The sequence below is a fragment of the Charadrius vociferus genome, unplaced genomic scaffold (genome assembly GCF_000708025.1).
Source record: "Charadrius vociferus isolate BGI_N301 unplaced genomic scaffold, ASM70802v2 scaffold332, whole genome shotgun sequence".
NCBI classification, from domain to species: domain Eukaryota; kingdom Metazoa; phylum Chordata; class Aves; order Charadriiformes; family Charadriidae; genus Charadrius; species Charadrius vociferus.
The window spans coordinates 2712328-2726356 of NW_009647418.1; the positions used below are offsets into that span (position 1 = coordinate 2712328).

A 14029-nucleotide genomic window follows, 5' to 3' on the forward strand; every position below is an offset into this window, starting at 1 on the left:
TGGCATAGGTGAGGTGACGTAAGACTACATGCTCGTAATAGGCAGAATCCTATTGATAACCACTGATACAGTATTTGAAACACTTCAAATCCTTGCAAACACCTGCCTAGAGCCCAGCACAGAACATCCCTCTCCATCCACTTTCCTTCCCAAAAACACTCATCTGAGAAAAGTTGTTATTTCTGCATTTGACTGGAAACAAGAACTTTGGAGCACTCTCATGTTACCACAATAATCACCACAGACCAACAAGAATATTTTGTTAAGCCTGTGGCTCATTCTTCAGATCTCAGAAAATTAAGAGAGATTATAATAGCATGTTTCCATGTCAAAGGCCCCAAACTGCATTATAAAGAACACAAGAAAAATAAAGTAAAACAAACAGCTTACCCCTCAGTGGAACACTGCCAACTCCGAGGTGAAACACAACTGTTATAAAATAGAATGCAGCAACACTAGGGAGAAGTTTGAAGAAGAATCACAAGGAACACCATGTCCAGTTGACAGAAGTTACCCTGTCTGGATTTTGATCATAGGAATGTCTAATAAATCAGCACTGCGAAAGTATTCTACAATATCTAATGGCAGCCCATTATTCAATTTTCACAAATAAAAAGTGCACAGTGACTTCTTGGACCATTATTTTATGGACCATGTAGTGGTCTATTACTGTGATCATTACTATCAGATTTAAAGAAGAGACAGAAATCACCCACAATGGCACGGGTACTTGAGGATTTGTGCTTCCCCACAAACATAGCTCTCTAAACTACCAGTTCACACACATCCCATCATCCCATCTCTTCAATGTACTCACATTAAAGCTACGTATTTGAAAAGCCTACAGTAAGAACGCCCATGCAGAGTCAACCCAAAAGCATACCTGCTCATGAGTCTACTGCCTCTGACCAGCAACAGAGGCTCAGAAAAAGACTGGAAGAAACAGAGGTTGATTACAGTAACCCTTGGTTGCTATAATCTCCTCCCAAAGGAACCCAAACTAGCATGTTTGCAAACTTTCTTAGACCAATCACACTGCAAACCTTGGAATCAAATTGTATCTACAGTATGTGTGGCAACTTCCTTGGAGGTCAGCGAAATTGGTCTTCACAAAAAGAGAACAAAATTCAAGTTTATCCATATTCTGGCAGACTGCATTATCAGTAACAATCCAGAGCTGGCTCGAGTTCACCTTTTTAAGACACCTAACTATTATACTCTTACTTCACAATATAAACAACAGACAAAAATACTGCAAGACAAGTATTCCACAAGAGACTACCAGTTGGCCTGCTTTTGTATGTTCCAACTTTGTATGCGCAAACTCTCTTGAATTTCAAGTACAAGTGTCTATACCAAGCATATATACATATGCATGAAAGAAAAGGTCTGGGTTTTTTTTTTTGAAAGAGAGGTCTGTCAGAAAATTGAGAAAAAAAGCAAACAAGCTCAACATATTTCAAACTACTGCAAGATCTTGTTTGTAAAGGACAACACGGAAGGAGAAGGACAATATCCATGTCAGAGCTCCACCACCAACAATCAAAATCACATATTCAGCAAGACTAAAAGACTCAGAAGAGCAAGTGGATTGAAAAAAGGATGAATTTTTCATTTTGTGTATGCTTAGTTTTGAGCTTGGACTTAGGTAACAACAGTTATGTTTAGAAGTACATGAGAAACCAACGTGGTGTTCAGAGAATCGAGATGGGAGGGAATTTGATGCATAATGCACCACTTGAAAAAACAAGTGCAAGGACAGAAGTAAAAGATGGTTTACAGAGCGTAAAGACTGGAGTGGCAGGTGAAGGGCAAGAGGAGAGAGAAAAGGTTCCAGTGAAGTTATGCAGTGATGTAAAAGGAGAAAAATACTTAAAGTGAAAGGAGAAGCACTAAAGATATTTAAAAACGGGGTAACACATTGCCATTAACTTAGTGAGCAGCATTTCAAACAGGCTGTAGGGGAGCAATCAGGACGTAGCAGAACAAGTGGTTGCATACAAGCCAGAAACATGTGCCTACAGTAATCCTGAGTTGTAGAAATCTGAGGGATGCTGCCCAAACACTGGTTCTGCGTCCCTGGCACAGTGATGAGAGATATCTAAACTACTCTGTAACACCACCACAATGGACTCCAAACAATTCACTTCACACATCCTCCCTGCAAGTCACCATTGGACACACACGCTGCACAGAAGGAAGCTACAGAACAAATAATACTAGACAAGTTCTAGATTTCATTGTGATTGAGAAAATTTTGTTGTTTCCCCACTAAGACAATAACTGAGCACCGAGATTATGTTTTTCCTCTTCCAGATCATCACAATTTATTCTTGAAAAGAGAAGCACACTCTATAAAAAGAACTTCCCTTCTGATTGCCAGGTGGGTGAGATACGTGGCATCCACTGTCCACTATACCAGAGTAAAATGTGTTACCTTGACCAAATTTCATCTGTGTTGAACACCTAACCATGTGAAAGATTAAACATTGCTCATGGTAACACACACAGTGCAAACACCCTAGGGCCGCAGCATTCTTTATTAATGCCTTCCTGCATGAGGACAAGTTCTCTCCCATCCTAGGAAAACAGCAGTCAGACTTCTACAGAAAAAAATAATCACTTGTTGACACTGGTAGTGACTATAGCTTCCTCCTCTCTTCAGCTGTTTTGACATCTTAAATCTACATCTGGCCATAAAGCTCAGCATGGCAGAGAGTGGTATATTTCTCAACCAACAATTATGCTGACATCAGTTTAGACAATTATACTAAAGGAAAAGGCCAGGTTCCTAGTTGATTTTATGACTTTACCACAGACTTTACCAGAGTTGATCATCCTTGACTCATCAGTAGGAACCGGTAAAGTGGGAGGTGAGAACTTGTAACAGTGCATCACTTCTTTGGAGAAGTCTGATGGGGCCATCAGGAGTACAATTTGGCTCCCACGCAAGACCCCAGACACAGTATCCGTCAGAGTCCCAGCTCACTTCTCCCCACCCCATACTTAGGAGGGACTTCTAAAATGCTGCAAGACGCACCTTGGCCCATAATGACTCACTATGCTGACAATACTTTGCTCAATTTCTCCTTGATACCACAGCTGTGATTGTGCCTCACAGTGCTTTGCAGGGTTAGAAGCACAGGTAGAAATTAACTGATTTAAACTTAATCCCATAAGGATGATGGCAGTGATGGAGAGGAAAATACCCTGAGGCTCTGGTGAGCACTATAATTATACCTTCTGTAAGAATAATTCCCATTCTTGTCCAAATGGTTTGTAGTTTCAGGGATTTACTGGATCTACTGCTGATCCTAGATTCTCAGAGAAACCTTCCATCTCCCACAAGCCTATGATCTCACTCCCTCATATGTCTTTTTACAGTCTTCTCTACCTACTTCATCCTTATACTACTATGGTATAATAGCATTTCTATGATCACCCCAAAAATGACTTGAAAACAGGAGCAAAGCAGGATATCTTATGGAAAAGGTCCTTTGCAGAAATGGTCTCCATTCACAGTCCAGCTGGGCACTACCTATATCACTCTATGCCTTCTGTGACCAGACCTGTAATTAGAAGGTATTTTTTTCATGGATAAGTTAAGGCTGGTCACGGGTGTATTAGGCTCAATTGAAATTATGGGACACACTGGTTTTACAGGCACCCGTTATCAAAGCCTAAACACCATGAACACTTTGTATGACAAAACACATTCAAACATTAACTAATGTAATATTCACACAAACCAGCAAAGAGGTTGTAGGAACTGACCTGTTTTATACATCTGTGCTCAATTCACTGACCTGGAAAAGCCTTTAATTAGGCATTTCTATCTTCTTAAAACAAACATAGCAATAATGCCCTTTCACATAAATAAGAGGTTAGCAAATAAGTTTTCCAAACAAAATACAGCAGAGCAAAAACTCTTAAATCCATTAGGTGCTTACAGAGAAACTATTCATATATGCCTTTAAAATATGGCATGGAGCCTAAAATGTCTGAGGTATTGGCATTTCTGTACTTTGGGCTTTCCTAAGAAAACAGAAACTACAGTCAAAAAACACATTTGGAATCACTTCACTTCAGCCACCATGTTACAGCTGTGTCCTGTATAAGCTCCCATAATTTGCTGTCTTCCACCTGCTGAGCATGACTAAACTAACACATAGAAAGTCTTATTCGTAGGAGGCTGTTCACAGGGGAATGAAGATAAATACAAAGATGCAGTAACAGGATCTAAGCAAACAGCACAGGCACACTCCAACACCCAGTTCAAACAGTTACAGCACATTCTGACCTGTTTCAAGGGAAGACCTAATTCCTTTAATGGATTAACTCCTCCACCCTCAAAGTCATTTTGCCTGTCACCTCCCAGACTGCTTCTTACCAAATACTTACAAATTTGCAAATCTGTGGTCTTCAACTGATACTAACAATGCTCCTTAGTTGGCAAGAACATTATCACTGTCTTCGCATGATCTGCATTCTCTGTCTCCAGGATTAAAAAATAATAATCCTTTCTCCACAGAGTGATTCTAGAGCTGAAGAACTATCTGTATGACTTTCTGTCATGTATAAAAGCTACCACTATTTAATTCCCTGGTAAGATCCACTAGACAGAGACAGTGTGTTCTATCATTATAAACAAACTTACGGTCCCATAACAGTCAAAAAGAGCAAAGCCTGATATCATCTCAGATGAGAAGCGTTACAAATTGCACCAGCCTTAATCTAGTTTAGGCAGGAACAGAAAGGGCTGAAGCCACCAGCCTTCAAAGCAGCAACTATTTGGTTGCTTTGCAAGAAAAGCCTGAACCATGCAATGCAGCTACTGAGGCAGGCAGTGGTATAAAAATTAAGTGTGGCTAGGCTACTGGAAGATGTCCAGATTGAACACAATCTCCATCACCAGAACTTCCAAAGAGTTATGACAATAAAATAAAATTGTTTCCCCAAGAAGCAACCCTGAGAGAGCACAGCGCCTGCTCTGCCATGAACTGGAAGCTTCATGAGCTCCATCAAGGAATCGAGAGCCATGTCTGGCTACAGACAGTGGCAAAGGAGTAGGTTACTGAACTGCAGGTAAAACCTGCCACAAAAGATCCCACAAAGCAGAAAAATATTTTTCCAAGAAAGCTAACAATAGCAAAAGTCAGTATGATTCTGATGAGAAGTGGTGGACGGACAGCCCCAGAGACCCAAGTCCTCTCTCCTTTTCCCCAGTACAGCACAAGTGATCGCATCCCCACAGTACATTTTCCATCAGGCTGGATGGGTCAGTTTCTGGAAAATTAAGCACATTCAGTCCCCAGCCTTTCTTTTGCCACAGCAAATAAAGAAGTCAATACGGGGTTTAGATGTGAAGAATTGTTTTACAGAGAACTGTTAGTCAGACACAATTCCAGTGATTCCAAAACCAGTTAGTTAACAAGTGATACCTGAAGGAATGAAGAACGTATAGCCTTGTTTCAGCTCAATTCTTTGGCATCGTTCCACCCTGTCTCCCAGAAAGATATCACTTTGTTTTCCTGAGAGAACCCATTCTTCGTAAAGTTCTAGATTCTGCAGAGTAGGCGGAATCAACCAGAAGATCTAAAAATAAAGATTTAACGATTACCAACAGTCAACAAAAAAAAATAGCTGAGAAATTCCAACAAGGTTATCACGTGTGACACAAATGAACGCATAACACCAAGACTGCTTTCTGCATAAAACACATTTTGCAGGTGTTGTACACAAAGGCACACAGCAGACAGCAGCAGCAATTAGTCCATGTGCTGGAAGTGGCAAGATAACTGTCAGTTGTCATCCCTCTTCCATGAAACATCTTACTCAAAAGATGCCTGCACAGTTTACTTGCAGTTCAAAACAGTGCATTGGTATAGTACAACTTCATTGGACTATATAGATGAACAGTATCTGTACCACAGAGATGTTCAATCTGCTGTATTTATTTCAGTTCCCAACATATGCTGCCTATACTAGAATTGGGAAAAGCAATCTAAAACAGTAAAGATGTGAATGTAGCCATACATGCCGTATATTTTCACGCTTCTGTATCCTGTAATATTTCAGTTCAGGCACAGTGTGCATGTGCACACTAAAGGAACGTGGAATCTCTAAAAGGAAACAGAAGCTCTAGCTACAGAAGGAGACTTGTGAGGGCACTCTGACCCAACAAGGGTACACACAGCCACGTACTCACTGCAAGACACTTCTAAACCACGCAGCAGTAACAAGCCTAAAAGCACCACCAACAGCAAGTAACACATTTGATATTTCAAAGAAATCACTCGTTTGTTTCATAAAGGTGAATGGTGTCCTTCTAGTTCAGCAAACTCTCTGTACATCAACAAAGCTAGCTGAAATAGACTGGTCGCTGACTAGACCCCCCTCCCCAAAAGAGAAAAAAAGGAAAATAAAAGAAAGCAAATCCTCCTCTCCGTAAGAGGCACAGAGAAATAAAAACAAGTATCGAACAAGGTCCACCTACCTTCCCCCCACGGAAAACGTGATACCACACTGAAGTGCCACCAAAATCAATATGAAAATCGGTGAAGCATCCTTTCACACTCATCAAACAGTACCTGTAAGCAGAGTGAAGGACAAAAATGAATCAGTCTGAAACAGTATTTTTCATGTCTTAATTTGAAGAGGTTAACTGCATGTGTGATACTGCTTCCATCAATTAAGTTTCTGCATTTACAGTACTGGGATGTGTCTCACGAAGTAACTATAACTAGGTTTCTGCTGAAAAAGTAGTATCTCCATGTTTGAGTTTGCTATTCATACAACTGGAACGAAAGCCTTCAGAGTTAAGGAATGGAAAAACATTAAAAGTTATGTTGTTCAGAAATATTTCTTAAGCCACTGCCAATCCCCGGGGTGATATTTTTAATGCTCTCCTTCACCGCTTGAGAGACATAACCTTCACCAAGAGTTGCACACAAATTGCTTCAAAGAGCAAAGTTTTGAAAAACCTAATTTGCTTACAAATCCTCCTGAATGTCTCTACCTACTTGCCACTAATGCCATTTTTGCAAGGATTGGGGGACAGAAGCCTCATTTGGAAAATTAACTCCTTTCTGTTCACATTTCTAAGCATTTCTGCATCAAAATACATAAAGGAACCAGCTGGCAGCATCACTAAGTATCTAATCCACTATTTTTATGCCGTCTTGATTCAGGTTTTCAAAGCAGTTTAAAGTCAGCATCGCTGGAAAGAGATACAAGAGCTCTCATCTCGCTGCATGAATCTGAAGCCTCCATCCACCATCTGTAACTAATGGCCGAATTACAGCCACCCTTCTCACTATAGGCACCTTTGCAAACGCAGGAAACACACACCACTTAACCCACTAACCTCTTTTCCTTGTTCCGGTCTCCGTTTCATGGCTTTTTTTTTTTTTTTTTTTTTTGAGGGGGGATTATGGAAACAGTACCAGAACGGGATTTGTAAAAAAAAAGAAAAAAGGTTTCATTTAACTGTGTCTTTTTCTCATCACATTCAGGTAGAGAGAATCTCAGCAGTATGCAGACGGCGTGCAAAAGTCCCTCTAGATGATAGGCTGGAAAGGACCTTACCATGTGTCTGCAGAAGGCTGGCAAATCAGAGAGACTATAGGTACATAAGAGCCCGCTGCCTAGCAACCACATCCCGAGCCCGAGTTGACAGAATGATACGCAATGCTGTCATGAAGACAGTCAATTTGTGGGCTTCAAAAAAGGTCCTGCGCCTTCAACTCACAATTAAAACCTCTCCTTGTGCAATTACACGTCTCTCCTCTTGCCCACTCTGGAATTTTTTTCTTTTTTTTTTAATCCTTCTGAAGCAGGAAGAGAGCTTTTTCTGCCCCTGGGGTATTTCAGATGCTTCAAAAATCACAGCTAGCCAAGAAGCTGTCTAGACTCTCAATATGCTCCATTTCAAAATATGAGTCCTTCCCTCCCAAATACATTTTTTTTTAATTTCTCCTTTTATGTTTTTCTCTACCAAGATGTTGTTGATTACAAGTCAGATAGAATTTAAAAACAATAAAAGAAGCCCAGAAAGGAAGTTGCCTTTCTTCCATGCAAACTGCAAAAAGTCACAGATTGACTAACTGCTCATTAAACAAAAAAACAACATGGAAATTCTGTTTGTGGGCAGTGCTGTGTATTAGAGGTTTGTGTTGTTTTAAAGTAAAAAATTCAAATCCTTATGGAATCAATTATTTTCAGTTTCCAAAAGGTCAGATGTAAAATACGTCACACTAACAAAATTTTTCTAAGACAGTGCTACCTACCTACAATTACCCATTCATATTAAGATATTCTGAAAGGGCATAAATGGCCTAAGCATTAGCTGGTTTTATTTACTCCTCAGTAGTCAATAATCTAAACTTGAAGCTGTCGATCTGTTTGTGTTCAGAGAGGAAATAACAGGATTGAATTCTCTGTCAAATCAAAGTGCTTAAAATTTAGTTTTGTGAGAACACACCAAGGCAGATATAACTGTGAACATGCAACTTTTTTTTCTTCCACTTGTTTTTCCCCATTTTCCCTCTGTTTTCTTGAAACACCTCTAAACACAACAATTTCCGTTCCTATAAAGGTGGTTTTAGTGAAAGAGCCACATATGGTGATTAATAAAAACCCACAAAGCATTTGAAAAAAAAACAGGTTTTCTTTCCATCCACAAACAAGCCATGCCATTTAATTTCTACTGTTAATCTTACAGGGCTGCTTTTGTCCAACCCCAACAGCTACCAAAAGGCTCAGGAGCCTGAAAAAGCAATCTTCCGCCATATAGCAATCTCCCTTGTTACCAGAGTCTGGCACAATGCCTTTGCATTGACCTCTACAGCTTCCTCTTCCAATGTACACCGCAGTCACATGGTCCCAGCACAGCTCCATGCCACAGCTAATCTTATACACTGCTTCGCTCCAACCTCAGCAAGCAGCTTCTCATCACTAACAGCTGCTAATTTGGGGAACGACTCAACTTTTCAGGTTTTTCCATTATTAAAAAAAAAAAAAAAAAAGAAAAAAAAGAGAAAGAGAGAACAAAAATAAAGCCATAACACAGCATCCATGTTGAAAGAAATCTAGAAACTACATCTCACTGCGTGCTCCGGTAGCAGCTCTCTGCCTTCAGCGCTCTGGGCCAGAGCAGGTAAAGTGGGTTACAGGAACACAATCCCAAGTAGGGCACAGGGAGACAATCTGGCCAGAGTTACACCCTGAAAATACAGGTGACAGAAAAGATGCCCCAACTTTAATTTATTTTCTTTCACAACTGCTACCACATCCAATCCCTGCATACTCCACTTTATCTCCCTGCACAGCTCCAGTTAGGGTTTTAAAACATGCAGCTGCTTGTAATCTGTTGTGGGGGAGCTTCCCTTCCCCACTGAAGAGTTTGTTTTATGGTCTCCACAAGCCTGAAATTGTTCAAGTTAATGTATTGTTATTTTGGAGGAAGGATTTGCGGTGTGGGGGAAAGGGGAACTTTCCCCCAAAAAATCTGGGGAAATTTGTTAGAGAAATGATGCGAAGAAATATGGAGTAACCTGCAAACTCACAGGGAAGAACACACACAGAGATCCCAAAAAAAGAGAGGAGGAGATGATACAAATGAAGCCAAACCACTAAGCAAACACAGGGAGCTGGGAACACAGAAACAACACAGAGACACTGCTCCATAAGCCAGCGCAGATACCACACTCCCAGGCAAACCCACAATGCACTCGCCACGCATAGCTACAAACCCGCAAGCAAACAGAGAAACAAAGACAGCGACGGACACGCCGGGATGCGAACGCAGACACGCGCAGGCACACACACCGAGGCAGGGGAACGCAGAGGCGCAGCATTACATGCACATGAACTCGGGGGAGACGCGCGAGCACACGCAGAGGCAGCATTACCCTCAGCTTAGCTCCTTTTCTCTCGCAATAGGTACAGCGCACCATACGGCTCTATTCCCTCTGGCATTGCGAGGGCTCCCCTGCCACTGAGCTCAGCCCATAAACCACTCCCAAACCCCAGCAGAGGCTTCTGTTTTTTGTTCGGGCCAATGAGAAAAGTATAGCTCACTCTTCCTTCCTCCCAGGAGCAGCGCCGGCTGGTTGAAATCCCTAAGCCTGAAACCGAATACCACAAACCCATGAGCCAACTGCAAGTGCCAAAGCGGGGGAAAGGAGCAGGCCCCGCTCTGTGTGTTGGCTCTCTCGCTCCCTCCTCTTCCCCCAGGCGGGAGAGGTGCTCCCAGGCATCAGACGAGGGAGGCTGTGGCCGTCCCCAGCGGCATCCCGGGGTCCCCTTCTCCCAGGCCTCGCCTCACAGCATCTGCCAGCGGGAGCTGGAGGGGAGACGGCAGGAAAACAATAGCTACCTTTGGGTGACTCCTCACGCTAACGGCCCGACCTGCACCGAGCAACACTCCCACACTGGGGCCCTGGAACTGAAAGCCACAAATTACGCCAACAAGACAAAAGAAGCCATTGTCGCCCGGGAGACACGGGGCCAGCCCACCCGGGCCCGTCTGCCGCCCAGGACCCCACAGCAAGCAACCGGCCTCTTCTCTGCAGGGAAGAGCCCCAGCTTCTCCTCAGGGAAGCGCCCTGGCTCCCGCCTCAGGGAAGAGCCCCAGCTTCTACTCAGGGAGGGCCCTGGCTCCCCGCACAGGGAAGAGTCGCCTCAGGGAGGGCACCCCCCTCCAGCCCCCATGGAGGGGCCCTGCGGAGCCCAGGCCAGGGCACAGCCGGCCGCCAGCCCCGCAGGCACAAAGGCACTGGGCCCCATTCCCCCTCCTCAGGAGGGGGGCAGCCGGGCTGTGGTAACCAGCGCTTCCAGGCTGAAGTAAAAGCAAACCACCACCTAGCAGGACTGAACAGTAACTAATCATTAAATATGGTGCGGTGCACGCACCAGGCACTTCAAAAGCACAAGAAAGAACCCAGTTCCTGCCCTGAGGGGGTTACGATCTGAGTCAGTGAGACAAAAACAACATCCGAGATAAGAGAAAGCCTATTTTCTTCGACCTCAGTCCGCACCTGAGATGTTGTGAAGGGACCACAAGTTACACTCGAAGATCACACTGGGCCAAAGTCAAATGGCAGCACCTTGCCCTTGTCGGTCCCACCGGGGTAGACCCCAGGCTGCGGTGTGCGGGGCTGGGCTCACCCCCCAGCCTGCCGCTGCCACCTGCGGGGACCTCACAGGGAACGTGCAATTTACCCGCAAGCTCTCGAGATTTTGGCACGGACAGCCCAGGTAGAGGGTCCGCAGAACTTTGCCCAGCTACCCTCTCAGGCTGCCTGCAAAGCTCGTCGCTGCGGCCTATGCTCTGCTAGCACTGGGAAGGTCACCTTTGAACTTTAAGGATGAAGAGGCCTCTTGGTTTTGGTTTGTGTTTTTTTTCTAATTGGAAGCTTAAATTTCTGAGAAGGCACCCGCCGCTGCAAGGAAATGAACCAAGCTGCCAATTCACAGCGAGCCGGGGCCGTCTGCCCCTGGAACCGCATTTTGGTGTCAATGAGAACACAACTTGCTTCTCCCTCCTTGTGACATGGATCCTCAGCTCCAGGCTCACCACAAACGGTTTCAAACACTGGTGCTTATTCCAGTTACATGTGTGACACCGCAAATCCTCCAAGCTCTACACAAAGGAGGATTTGAGACCAACACGCTGTCTTGAAGACATTAAATTTTATTTACTTTGCTAGATTGGAAAGTTTTAATGACAACTTGCTCTTATTGGTCTAATTTTCTTGCACTTAATTATATTTGTAGAGCAGTTTTGTATCAAAAGCAATTCACAAATGACATACAAACTGCATACCAGTATCTCACATGCATAAAACAGCGCCAGGTTGCGTTGCGGGACCTGTGAGCTCCCTCAATTCAAAGGGCAATCTCTGTCTCCAGAGGCACACCCTCAGCTTCTAATTAGACCACAGCTCAGCAGAGTATTTTAGCACCTGTTTAAATCCATCCCTACTTAGTAAAGGAATGAATAGAAAGGAATGGATGGCTGAATAACAGCCTAGGAGAGGGAAAATAGGGCTGACTGAGAACATGGTAACACAGCCACATCCTTTTGTGAACAGGTAGATGTTTCACACAAGATACCCCATCCTTAATTGAAGAATAACAGCGATATAAAGACCTGTTATAGCAGTGTGTAGCTATTTTAAGTAATAGGAAGAATTTTGAAGGCAAAAAGGGTATTGTAGTGACTGAAGCTTTCATTTTCATTTGTTCCATAGCACAAACTTTATCAAGTTGCTAGAAGTGCCTGTTACTATTTCTATAGCCATCATGTTCTGGCACACTTGCTATTTCACTGCCACTGCTTTGCAAAAAGCAAAGGCTAAAAACACAAAACCTAGTAAACAGTAAATTAGTACATTTTTTGGTTTGGTTCAGGCTCAGCTGTATCCAGATTGCTTCAGTCCTGGTTGAATTTAAAGACTGAAGTAAATCTGCGCTTGTTTTGAGCTACCTGAAAATGGTTATGATGCACCATGATGAAAGAAGCAGTTCTGAGCCCAGTTCAGTCTCCTTTTGTCACAGTTCCCTACCCTTCGGATTTGCAGTACCACGGACATCTGAGGTGATATAACAAGCTCGTGCCTCTAAAAGCTGATGTTAAAACAGCCCTGCTTTTTCCTCTTGCCCTGGCTCCTGGTTACACAGCACTGCCCTCCCTCAATCAGGCTCCTGTGTTTGTGAGGCCCTTCACAGGATGTGTAAGAGGGGACGCAGGAGCAGGCTTCCTCAGTAGCAATGAGCTGTTCGCTCTGCTCACCTGGTGCCTCGTGGCCCTGTACCCTGTGTGAGCTGCAGCAGGGGTTTGTTGATGATCTGCCTTTTTTTTTTCCCCTACACTACTTCTGCACTGCCCTTCGGTTGGCACAAGCATTTATGCAGCCATGTGGAGGTCTGGATGGCCTGAAAAGTAACCAATATTTCTTCTTCATTTCTGAATCGGTTTTCAACCGGACCAGTCCCCAGTCCAGTTCACTCTGCAGCTGCACAATGGTGTGTTCTAGCAATGAAGATGGGACAATGTGGGCATGAGACTGTTTTTTCAGGGGCAATGCCAACTTATATCAGTTTGAAGTGTGTCACACTCCAGTCTCAGCTAGCCATCCCCTCAATTTCTTATATTGGCTTACTGCTTAAGAGGCAGTACTTGGAAAGTTTTACATATTTTTGACATAAACCATTTCCCCATTTAATTCAGTCCTCTAAGGCTCCTATTAGGTAAGTAGTCATTTACTTATAGACAGAAAAATAACCTCATTACCCAGAATTTTTTTAAAAAGTTAATGGTGCAAGTCCAAGTGAAAGCCAGGGCAGTCTCCAGTGTGCGTAGTGCTCCTGGTAACCAAAGCAGTGCAGCAGATGGAGCGTTCTCTAACTTCGCTCCCAGCACGGAACTTGACGTGCAGGAGCCAAGACAGACATTTGTGTCTGGTAATGCCATCTGTGTCTGCAAAACCGCAATGCTTTTGCTGGAGTGCTTTTTGTTTGTAGGGAACACGTTAATGGTGGGTATCGCATACTGCAAACTCTTAGTATTATGAGAATGCTAAGAACAAGAATGAAATGAAACAATCCCATTTCTGAGCAACCACAGTCATTAATAAAGCATATTCATATTGATGATTCGCATAAAAGAATGGGCAGCATGAAACAAGTGACAGCACTGACATTTAGCTCCACAATTGAACACGATCTCTTTAAATAGGACTCATACCCTCTGGGTACTCACAGCAATAGCTGGGACTAGTATCTATAAGGGAAAGGGTCCATCTGAATCTCCAAAGATGGAGAAGGCTAATCTCTTGAGGAGTTCATATTTAAACTGGACAAGTTCATGGAAGAGAAATCTCTTGAGAGTCACTAAGCACACAGAAACCACTTCTGTCTCAGGATAGCCCCTGCCTGACCTGCAGGCAGTGGAAGTTCAGAAGATAATTTTAAGGGGCAGCATCATTTTATGCTCACACTGTTCTTACACTCCTCCCAGGGTACC

At 43.4% G+C, this 14029-nt stretch overlaps 1 protein-coding gene across 1 annotated transcript in view; it reads right to left on the reverse strand.

Moving 5' to 3' along the window:
- KDM2B (lysine (K)-specific demethylase 2B) overlaps nucleotides 1-14029 on the reverse strand; it is a 119227-nt gene that overhangs the window by 69532 nt on the left and 35666 nt on the right. The window contains exons 7-8 of the mRNA XM_009880286.1: nucleotides 6497-6590; nucleotides 5442-5595 (exon numbers count right to left, since the gene is read on the reverse strand). Coding sequence (XP_009878588.1) covers nucleotides 5442-5595; nucleotides 6497-6590 — 248 coding nt within the window. The remainder of the gene's footprint in view (nucleotides 1-5441; nucleotides 5596-6496; nucleotides 6591-14029) is intronic.